The 12,160-nt window shown below is 38.9% G+C and overlaps 1 protein-coding gene across 9 annotated transcripts in view; it reads right to left on the reverse strand.

Moving 5' to 3' along the window:
* Window positions 1–12,160, reverse strand: part of REPS2 (RALBP1 associated Eps domain containing 2) — a 268,818-nt gene that overhangs the window by 148,429 nt on the left and 108,229 nt on the right. For 6 of the 9 annotated variants that reach the window (XR_012092076.1, XM_073013858.1, XM_007991152.3 and 3 more), the window contains exons 9-11: window positions 8,769–8,863; window positions 2,785–2,854; window positions 1,261–1,314 (exon numbers count right to left, since the gene is read on the reverse strand). Coding sequence is in view for 8 of the 9 variants with exons in the window: in XM_073013858.1 (XP_072869959.1) it covers window positions 1,261–1,314; window positions 2,785–2,854; window positions 8,769–8,863 (219 nt within the window). In the remaining variant the exon portion in view is untranslated. The remainder of the gene's footprint in view (window positions 1–1,260; window positions 1,315–2,784; window positions 2,855–8,768; window positions 8,864–12,160) is intronic. The other 3 variants (XM_073013857.1, XM_007991156.3, XM_007991155.3) reach the window with 3 other exon arrangements.

Raw genomic sequence — 12,160 nt, forward strand, 5'->3', positions numbered from 1 at the left:
CATGAAGTTTACGAAACTGGAATGCATCCACTTTAGCTCCAGAAATAAGAGCTAGAAAGAACTGCCCCAGGTGTTGGCCTACATTAACAGAACATTTCACCCAATAAGGAATGAATTCAAATCTGTTTCAAAAGTCAAAATTAAGCTTCGGAATTCCCATCACTTTTGGAGTCATGGTTGATCTATAACCTTAATTTTCTATTTTGTAGCATCACCTTCCACAGCTGGTGGTTCCCAAAACAGGCTATGTACCAGAACCAACTGGGAAGCTGCCAAAAAATACAGTTTCTCAGGCCTCCATAATTGAAATCCATCATCCACATTCATTCATATTTATTCTCATTCTCATATTCTTTCTCCTTCCCCCTACCGTATTTTTCTCCCACTCCTCCAATTCCTTCCTCTCCCTCCACTCATCTCTCTTTGAAACTCTGAATGAACTTGACATTTGGGAAATATTGTACCACAGCATAAGCCTCAACATTATATTGATTCCTCTGTTCCAGCGTTCAACAAATAAGCCCAGGATGATAGCTAGCTTATCACAACAAACATGATTGACTTATTTAAAATATGCAAGAAAGATAACAGCAAAAGAGAAAGCAACAACTTCTATCATGTCCTTATAACTAGAGCTCCAAATAGTAATGTCTTCTGTAGTCACTTTGTTTTTAACTAGATTCAACTTGGTTCAATGATGGCTCCATCAACAGAGAGCTGAGGACACAGGGGCAGCCATTCTCCATGACTCCACAGATACAGGTCTGACTCCAAAAAACTGGATAACTTTTATTTTTCTTCTTGGAATTCACTCCATATATAAGCACATATAGTTGCCTTCCTGGTGGTGAAGTATAATAAAAATATTTGAGATTTCTGCTTTGGAAATGGAAAATACCAACTCTGGGCCTCCAATTGATCTACCCCGTAAGTTTCTTACTCTACACAAAACCCAAAATGCCTTGTTGAAATCATCTCAACCTCAAGCCTTCTCAAGTTTGCACTTAGTAACATGACCCTATATTCACACGGAGTGATCCTTTCAGTGAAACTTAAAAACTTGAAAAGATATCACCCTGTTCTCATACCTGAAAAGAGAGAAAGGGTAAAAAGCCAAAAGGTTTCCTTGTAATAAAATACAAGACAAATAAATAGAAACAGACACACTATCACAGAGGTATCAATCTTCTACTCACTGACATGCTGTTTTTTATTTAAAAATAATTATATAGAAAGTATACAAAAATGGTTTTCTCCTACCTGGATCCTCAGACACGTCCTTTGATAAGGCTTCATTGATAGTACTTTTCAAAGCTAGTGGTGGTTTTTTTTTTTAAGCAACAAGAAAGGGAAAAGAGGAAGAAAAATTGAAACTATAAAATGTCATTTCTGAGGCAAATTGGATTAAAACAAAGAATTGCTAGTCATCACTTACAAAAACAGGTCTCACAAACCTCTAAAAGTTGCTATAGCATTTACTAAAACAATAAAGACCTCCTGGAGTATGGAAATAGGTTCTCCTTCTACAAAGAGCAAAGATGTATTTTCAACTTCCCAGAGACAGCACCTCAAGCAGATAGGAGGAGTATTACCAGGAAGTATTGGGAGTTTCTCCCTCTTTCATTCCTGACACCCAGACTGATGACATGAGAACACCTGGTTGTGAAATCCAGGTTTCAATATTTTTATAGTTTGCCCAGTTATTCCACTGTAGTTAGGAGAATGGTCAGAGTACATGCTACCGCAGACAATGTCCACTTCTACCTGTCTTTCCCAAACAAGTATTTAAATAAAGAACATGCAATTACTGTCGCTTAATGGAAAACTTATTTTTCATGTTTAGCCCCCATACAATGCCTAATCAATGGCAGGCCTCAACAATAAAACCTGAAATAGCTTCACTGATTTTTAGTCCCTTCAAATAAGCCTCTCATTCATGGGTAGTAAATCAATATCAAATAACAGGCAGAATACTGGCTTGAGGCTTAGAAAAAATCTTGGTTTTTGTCCCAAATCTTTTTCTTAATAACTAGGCAAATGATTCATAGTGTCCGAATTTTAGTTTACTCATCTCTAAATTTCAGGTGATAAAACTTACCAGCCTCCATTCAGTTTTGTGAGGACTGAGTAAGACAGTATATGAGGAAGGACCTGGTAGATTATAAAGCACTATACAAAGTATAGGAGGTGGGGGAGAGGGTCCCTCCCACACTTCTAGATATTCCCAGGCCAACTCATCCCTGGGAGTAGCTCTAACACGGAATGCTGTGCTGCACTGCTTCTCAGCTGCCCAGTAAGATAGGAAAATTATAGCTGGGTTCCATGTCACACTCCCACACTCACAAAGACAAGAACAGATAAACGCTAAGGACAAAAGCTCTGTCCAGAAGAGAACTTCCTCATGGATTAGAACTGTGTGCAAATGTGCATTTACACTGATGTCTGGGATCACATCCGCAAACACATGTTAAGCACTCAATTCGTTCAGCTTCCAGTCATTTCCTAATTGCCATGATCAGATTCCAGTGTAAGGTGTTAAGAGTAGCCTGAGGGTCAGCAAAGACTAAAGGGCCAATGAGTTGGAAGACTCTGGACACTCAAGCTCTTGCTACCACTTTGTGAACTACTGTTTTATGACAATGATTTGAACTACTTAATCTATCCAAATGTGTTTACATGCTGAGAACCACCCTCATATGCTCTAGAAGCCACCATTCCAAGAGGAGTAGATAAGATAACAGAGATAGAACGTTGGTTAAGGAAGAAAACTGATTCTTTTCCTACCTTGTTTGTCATCACTAGTCACATCCTGGGTAGGGACAGGAAGGTCAGCCATGTCTTTAACAGATGTCTTCTTTGAAAAAGAAAAGTAAATGAATTAAACTGGTTGGAACAGAAATTAAGTGATGCACACATATGATGAAAAAAAATTTTTGTTTTTTTTTTTGAGACGAAGTCTCGCACTGTTGCTCAGGCTGGAGTGCAGTGGCTTGATCTCGACTCACTGCAACCTCCACCTCCCGGGTTCACGCCATTCTCCTGCCTCAGCCTCCCAAGTAGCTGGGACTATAGGCACCCACCACCACGCCCGGCTAATTTTTTGTATTTTTAGTAGAGATAGGCTTTCACTGTGTTAGCCAGGATGGTCTCGATTTCCTGACCTTGTGATCCGCCCGCCTCAGCCTCCCAAAGTGCTGGGATTACAGGCGTGAGCCACCGCGCCCAGTCGAAAATGTCTTAAAAGCTATTATTTCTTTCCAACATTTCCATCTGCAGTAAACCCTGCATTTAATACTATCTTATTTTTTTTAGGTTCCTAGTGAGGTGTATGTTAATTTGTATTGAAATTTTACATACACAGAGGAAAAATATGATTCAGATTAAGGGACATGTATTAAATCTGAATTCAGACTGGGATTCAGCCACAGAATTGCACAGCAACTCTTGTCCATTTGGCCAAGAACAAACCTGTCCTTTATGTATTTTTTCACAAACACAAAGAAGTTCTGACAAGTGGCCCCACAATGTGGGTGTTTGCCAAAATCTGTCATGCAGATGGTGTCTAAACCTGATTAAAACAGCCTTCTTGTTATGGGATAAAAGAATTTTACAATAAGCAGATTAACATTTTCTCCTAATGCAAACGGGGGGAAGTCCTCACTTACACTAATGTGAATACCCAAATCTATTAAGTATGAATTAGTTTTAAACCGTTTAAAATCTACTTACTGTAAATTTATTTCTTATAAATTCTCAATTTAACACACATTCTAACTATAGTTAATAACAATGTATGGTATATTTGAAAACTGCTAAGGGAATTGATCTTAAATGTTCTCACCACACCAAAAAAAAAGGTAACTATGTGAGAGGTGACAGATATGTTAATTAGTTTGATTGCAGTAATCATTTCATATACACAGATCAAAACATCGTAAATATATATTTTTGTCAATTATACCTCAAAGCTGGAAAAGAATATGCACTCTAAGGCCTATAAGATTAAAGAATAATATATATTCACATTTGCTTTATTTATATACACAAACTCTGGAAAGATACGTAAGAATTGAAAGGTGACTTGGTAGATGGAAGACTTGTCATCATATGCCTTTTGATACTATTTATATTTAAAACATAGTCACAAATCAAATAAAGATAAATTGTAACATTTATCTTGAAGGAAAGAGAGCAAATTCCTGGAGCCATCTGGTGTTCCAAAAAGTTAATTGGTTTACCTCTCAGAACCTAAACAACCCCAGAGAGATAAGCAACACTTTTGTTTTAAACTGTTGTTTTAAACTATTGCCAAGAAAGAGACCGAAGTATTACTTAGTAGAAAACTGGTCTAGGATTTAACAGTCTTCACTCAAGTAATTTTTTTTTTTTTTTTTTTTTTTTTTTTTTTTTGAGACGGAATCCTGCTCTGTCCCCCAGGCTGGAGTGCAGTGGCACAGTCTTGGTTCACTGCAACCTCCGCCTCCCAGGTTCAAGCGATTCTCCTGCCTCAGCCTCCTGAGTATCTGGGACTACAGGCACGTGCCACCACGTCCGGCTAATTTTTTGTATTTTTACAAAATACAAAGACAAAATACAAATACAAAGACAAAAAAAAAAAATACAGAGACAGGGTTTCACTGTGTTAGCCAGGATGGTCTTGATCTCCTAACCTCGTGATCTGCCCACCTCGGCCTCATATAGTGCTGAGATTTACTCATTAAAATGAAGTATCTAGATATAATTTCCTATCCGAAGTCTACTATCTCCAATAGAACAATGTATCATAACAGTGCATTTCCTTCATTGTCTTTTGCCACCTGCGTTATAAATGAGACCCCTTTGGAGAATAACGTAATTTAGAAGTAGGCAATGCAGATAAAAAGAAATCTCAAAAAACTGTTGAAAGAAATTAAATAAATGGAAAGACATCTCATGCTGATGAGTTAGAAGACTTAATATTGGTAAGGTGGCCATACTCTCCAAACTGATCTACAAATTCAATGCTATCTTTTTTTGTCAGAATTTGGCAAGCTTGTCCTAAATTTCATATGGAAATGCAAGGAAGTCAGAATAGCAAAATATTCTTGAAAAAGAGGAACAAAGTTAAAGGATTCACACTTTCTGATTTCAAAACTTACTACAAATCTAAAATTATCAAGACACTGTGGTACTGGCATAATCATAAACATACAGATCAATAGAATAGAACTGAAAACCCAGAAATAAACCCTTACATTTACGGTCAGTTGATTTCCAAAAAGGGTGCAAGACAATTCAATGGGGAAAAAAGCGTCTTTTCAATAAATGGTGCTGGGATGACTAGAAATCCACACACAAAAAAATAAAGTTGGACCTCTTCCTCAGAACATACACAAAAATTAACTCAAAATTAATCACACGCCTAAATGTAAAGGTCTAAAACTATAAAACTCTTAGAAGAGGCCAGACTCAGTGGTTCATGCCTGTAATCCCAGCACTATGGGAGGCCAAGGTGGGCGGATCACAAGGTCAAGAGATCGAGACCATCCTGGCCAACATGGTGAAATCCCATCTCTACTAAAAATAGAAAAATTATCTGGGCTTGGTGGTGCACACCTGTAGTCCCAGCTACTCAGGAGGCTGAGGCAGGAGAATCATTTGAACCCGGGAGGCAGAGGTTGCAAATGAGCTGAGATCATGCCACTGCACTCCAGCCTGGCAACAGAGTGAGATTGCATCTCAAAAAACAAAACAAAAAAAGACAAAAACAAAAACAAAAATCTCTTAGAAGAAAACACGGGAGTAAATCTTCGTGATTTAATATTAGGCAATGGTTTCTTAGATATGATGCCAAAAGCACAAGAACACTTACAATTCAATAGTAGACAAGTAATTCAATTTTAAAATGGACAAAGGACTTAGACACTTCACCAAAAAAGATATACAAATGGCTAATAAGCACACAAAAAGATGCTCAATATCATTCATCATTAGGAAACTCAAATCAAAACCACAATGAGACACCACTTCATTCCACTAGGGTGTCTAAAATCAAAAAGTCAGACAATAAGTGTTAACAAGGATGTGGGAAAATTGGAACCCTCATACACTGCTAGTGGAAGAATGTAAAATAGTATAGTTGCTTTGGAAACCAGTTTGGTGATTCCTCAAAAAGTTATGATACAATCCAACAACTCCACTCCTAGGTATATACTCAAGAGAACCGAAAACACACATCCACACAAAAACCTGTACATCTATGTTCATAGTAGCATTATTTATAATAGCTAAAAGTGGAAGCAATGCAAATGTCCATCAACTGATGAATGGACAAACAAAATGTAGCATATCCATACAATGCAATATTATTCAGCATTAAAAAGGAATGAAGCACTGATACATGTTATGATCTGAGTGAACCTTGAAAACATTATACTAAGTGAAAGAATATGGTCACAAAACACTACATACTATATGCTTCCATTTATATGAAATGTCCAGAATAGGCAAATCTAGAGACAGAAAATAGATTAGTGATTATCAGAGGCTGGCAGAGACAGAGGAATAGGAAGTGACTGCTCATGAGTATTGGGTTTCTCTTTGGGCTGATGATGTTCTAAAATTATACTGTAGAGATGGTGGAACAACTGTTAATATAATAAAAATTACTGAATTATATACTTTAAATGGGTATGGTATGTAAAGTCTCTATCAGTAAAGCTGTTTAGAAAAAGAAAGAAATCCAGTAATCTAAGAGACACTCGTAAAGAGAAATATACCTGAAATTATCATCTGTAATTCTTAATGGAAATAAGTGCATGGCTACAGCTCTGCTGTCTTTAGAAAAAGATGTATCACTAAGTCAATTTCTCATGACCTGGGACCTAAATCAGTTGCAGCTTTGTTCAGAACACAACCACCTATACTGGAGTCATCAATCACAGGGCTAGTTCCAAAATCTAATTAAACTCCATGCATTCATGATATATTAAAAGATTGGTAGAAAGAAAAATCAGTAATAGTTTAGAAGAACATGAAATACTGAATCATTATTGCAATCTGATCCATACTTCTTAAATGAACAAACCATCAATTAACCCTATTACTTTGTCCTTGAATTCTGTTTACTGCATTCATTGTCTAAAACCATAGCATCCTCAAAAATAACAATTTGGTTGGAAAAGAGGGATTTTTTTGTTGTTATTTTGCTTTCTTCTTTGGATAGGGTCAAAAAAAAAAAAAAGACTAGGTAGTTTTTAATCTCCCCTCCCCAAGAAGGTCACGTAAAGTATACAAAAGTATATAAAGCTAGCTGCATATAACATCCACAAAGGTGAATATATGTAACGTCATCCAGGACATTAGAGAGAGAGAGAGAGAGACAAAGAGACAGCGAGAGAGACTCTGTGTGTGTGTGTGTGTGTGTGTGTGTGTGTGTAACAGATTTTATGGCCATTTTAAAAGAAGATAAACTAATAACTTCATCATTTTATGCAAGCAGGGGGGCCATCATACACATATATACACACACAGAGTCAGAGAGCCATAGAAGTATCCATCCTGGCTTGATAAACAAAGCTCTTTAAACACTGCTAGAATCTCCAAAGTAAACCAAGGGCCATGAAAAGTGGCAAACGATTTTATCTGTCTCTGTCATATGCATTCTGCAGAAAAAAAAAAAAATTTAACCAAAATTCTTCAAATGCACATCTGTCATTCCTCCTGAAGTGACTTTTCTTTATGTCTTTTTCCCATAAGTAGAAATCTGAGGAAAGTATCATGGAGGATGCAACTCAAAGAAAGAAAAGCAAAGTGGCAAAGAGAGATGTTAGTCAGAGGAGCACTGGAAAGGCAGGCTTGACTGGCTCACAGGGGAGCAGACGATGCCATCCATAATACACGCTACAGGCATGAGGGCCTCATGTGAGAGAATAAATCATCATGCACAGTCACAAGAAATTAAAGAAATGTCCCTGTTCCCTGCCTTTGACTTCTATCATCTTGCAATGGTTTCAACTAGGGTCAGAGGACTCTAATAGGAGTCTGTGACTAAAGCTCCATTTATTAAACATTCCCAAATTTTTTAAGGAAGGGAACAGCAGGTATCCTAAGTTGTCATCATAGTAATCATAATGGTGATAATGATGATAATGACAGTGGTGATGACAACAATAACAACTCCTATTTATTGATCCATAGCTAAGGCTCCCTAAGCACTTGGCTAAGTCCTTCCATCCATGGCCCAACACTGGGGGAATTCTCCAAGTTCCTTTTGGGGATCATCCAAATCAGTCCTCATTTGGTCCAAAAGCTAAAAACCCTGAAGGAGTTCCGAATGTGATTTGGGGCCCTCATATAAAGTCCTCAAACCTCTTCTCAAAGCAGTTCTGGTTCAGTATAGCTTATTAATGCCCAACTGATAAAAATACAATTAAAATTGTTTAGTAGGGAATTAAAGCTTGGTTAAAGTAAATAACTTGGCTAGAATTTTCTGGCTTAGTTTGGCTATATCTACATTTCGCATCTAGAAGGTCTAGAGATTATGTTACTTACTTTAGCACATCCAGTTTTAGGGAGAAAAGGGGAAAAATTATAGATACATCTGGTGTCTAGATCTGAAAGGCTGAGCATCAAAGTATTAATAATTACCAAGTACGAAAAGGAAATGTTATAAAAGCTCATTTTCAAGCAAAAAAAAAAAAGTTCATTTTCCAGAGTTCATAAAGAACATAGGCTAATGGATTTAACTCCATACACATCCTTATTTATCAGCATACGAAAATCTTTACCTCCATCCGATTCAAGTCACGAGGTTGTTGATTTGCCGGCAGTGACTCAGAATAAGAATCAAATAATTGACAGTCCCACTTGGGCTTAGGAAAAGCTAGGAAGAAACAAAAAGAATATATAAGAATATTTCCTAGAGTCATAGTAATCAGTGTTTCCCATCAGCTTTTCTGTGCTCGTTAAATATAACAACAAAATCAGCTAGCTCTGATAGACCACTTATGGCATTCATCATGCTAGGGTAGTATTTTCAGTTCTTTACATGGACAACCCAGTACTTCTATTATCCCCATTTCACATGTGATGAAACTGAGAACAGGGAAGTTAAGCAACTTACTCAAGGTCATACAGCTGATAAATAGAAGAGCAGGGACTTTAACTCTCAGCAGTCTGGCTGAAGAGTATGTGCTCTGAACACTTCATTTTATAGCATAGTAATTTTCCACATTAACCATCACTATCACAATATGTAAGTCTTAACTATGTTACTAGTGTAGTTTCTAATGTATAGGGACATTAACTAAGGAAATACATCATTTAACTATTGTTGGATATAGGCAAGATCTTCTAATGACGTGCACCCAAGGTAATTTTATGAAATATTTACCTCCTTGGTTGTCAGGAATGATAAAAATAAGAGCATAAATTCTTGCTGATTTACAACAAAGAAAAAAGAATCACATTAAGGGTTTCTTTCAATATGCAATAGTGACACTGGCTGTTATTTCAGTAGTTAAGTGAATTCACATGAGGAAAGATCAGGCTACTTGGTAAGCTAATTACTTCACACCAGGCTATGTCTTAGAAGCAGATTCTGCTGCACTACTTTGTCACAAAGTAATTAGGAAAGAAATATCTCAACAGCTAGAAAATTTGTCAATATTCCAAAGAGGAAAAGCAGACTGTGGCAGATAATAAACAGAAGCTACAAATCAAATTTGTCAAGACAAGCTATTAGGAAATAAAATTGTAATGCAAGGTTTAAAAAAACTTGAATCAAACGTGAAAAGTGGATTGGCATTGTTTTAAATCCTTCCCCACCCTCCCACTCCCATCAGGGACTGAAATGCCAATATCCTTCTGCAGTAAAGTACTGGCCATTGGCCAGGCATGGTGGCTCACACCTGTAATGCCAGCACTTTGGGAGGCCAAGGCAGGAGGACTGTTTGAGTCTAGGAGTTTGAGACCAGCCTGGGCAACATAGTGAGACCCTGTCTCATCTGTCTATGTATCTACCTACCTTCCTACCTACGTGTCTAATTTAAATAAATACATACATGCATACATATATACAGTAAGTAAAGAAGTAAGTACTGGTCTGAGTATCAGCACCACATGGAGTTAAGAACAAGCGCCTTGGCCGGGCGCGGTGGCTCAAGCCTGTAATCTCAGCACTTTGGGAAGCCGAGATGGGCGGATCACGAGGTCAGGAGATTGAGACCATCCTGGCTAACGCGGTGAAACCCCATCTCTACTAAAAAATACAAAAAACTAGCCAGGCGAGGTGGCAGGCGCCTGTAGTCCCAGCTACTCGGGAGGCTGAGGCAGGAGAATGGTGTAAACCCGGGAGGCGGAGCTTGCAGTGAGCTGAGATCCGGCCACTGCACTCCAGCCTGGGCAACAGAGCCAGACTCCGTCTCAAAAAAAAAAAAAAAAAAAAAAAAGAACAAGCACCTTAATTTGTTCATTTGCTTACTCTGGTCTGAATTTCACCAGTATCAGATGGGGCAAACTGTGGGCCCTGGTGATTTTTCTGACCATACCTCATAGTCTGTTTCCTTGGTAAAAACTCAGTAAAAGCACCATTCCTCAGTCCAGCCCCAAGAGTGGTGTGAACCATTATTAAGATTTCTCTTTCTGGTCTATCAATCAAGGCTCTGACTAGTATTATATGACTGATGCTTTATCATGAGGGGATCTTCCTGTGAAGAAAGCTAACACTTTCCAAAACTATAAATGTTGTCAATTACCTGCTAAATCTCTCTCCAAGGTGTCCACATCTCTCCATCTCACTGTCGCCTCCCCAGTGCAAGCGCCCTGCTGCTCCTGACTGGCCAGCTGCCACAACTTAGTCTTCTGGTTTCTACCTGTGCCCCTCAAAACCTGTTCTCTGGACCTGCATGATCCTGCATGATCTGCATGATCATTTCACATAGCAAATCTGACTGTGTCTCTTATCCGCCTAAAATAAGGTGACATTATTGCCCGTCATATGTTCCCCACCTTCTTCCTCAGCTTCAACCCAGCCCCTCTACCCTGGTTCCGTGCACGCCAGTCACTGTGGCCTGAAATTCTCACTCCTCCTATGTTCCAAGTCCCCTCTCAGAGCCTCCCCAGCAAACCTGCTGTTCCCCCTTCTCAGAACCTAAGCTTCTCCCTTCTTCACCTATGTAGTCCCTAGCTCAGTCTTCACATCTCAGCCCAAACATTTAAGGAAATCTTCCCTAAGGTCATGCACCCTCTTGCTGCATCTGTGCTTCCCCTTGATGGCACGTATTAACTGCCCACTAGTTCATGGGAGTAGGAGCTCTGTTTCATACAGCATTCTGACCACAGTGAACGATGTGGTACCTCTCACACAGTAAGTACTTCATAGATGCTTTTTAACAAACTCTATGGCAAAAATTTCTACCAGAACCCACCCAATCACCTATCAAAAGGTGACTTTTTTTTTCATTTTTATTTTATTTATTTATATTTATATTTTTATTTTTATTTTTTTGAGACGGAGTCTCACTCTGTCACCCAGGCTGGAGTGCAGTGACGCTATCTCGGCTCACTGTAACCTCTGCCTCCCAGCTTCAAGCGATTCTCCTGCCTCAGCCATCCGAGTAGCTGGGGACCACAGGTGCGCACCACCACACCTCGCTAATTTTTGTATTTTTTGGTGGAGATGGGGTTTCACCACGCTGCCCAGGCTGGTCTTGAAATCCTGACCTCAACTGATCCTCCTGCTTCAGCCTCCCGGAGTGCTGGGATTACAGGTGTCAGTCACCTCACCCAGCTGAAACTATCAAAAGGCTAGAGGGTAAGCCACCAACTAATACAACTCTGTCATTGAAGTTTTACTATTAGGGAAAAGAGACTATTTCCATAATTGCAAGTAAAATGGCATCAGATAGAATTCCTCTTCCATTATTTTACAAAACAGGCCAGGTGTGGTGGGTGGCTCATGTCTGTAATCCCAGCACTTTGGGAGGCCAAGGTGGGTGGATCACTTGAGGCTAGGAGTTCGGGACCAGCCTGGTCAACATGGTAAAACCCCATCTATACTAAAAATACAAAAATCTGTCAGGCATGGTGGCAGGTGCCTGTAGCTTCAGCTACTCAAGAGGCTGAGGCAGGAGAATCGCTTGAACCCAGGAGGCAGAGATTGCGGTGAGCCAAGATCATG

Source organism: Chlorocebus sabaeus, chromosome X (assembly GCF_047675955.1).
Source record: "Chlorocebus sabaeus isolate Y175 chromosome X, mChlSab1.0.hap1, whole genome shotgun sequence".
NCBI classification, from domain to species: Eukaryota; Metazoa; Chordata; class Mammalia; order Primates; family Cercopithecidae; genus Chlorocebus; species Chlorocebus sabaeus.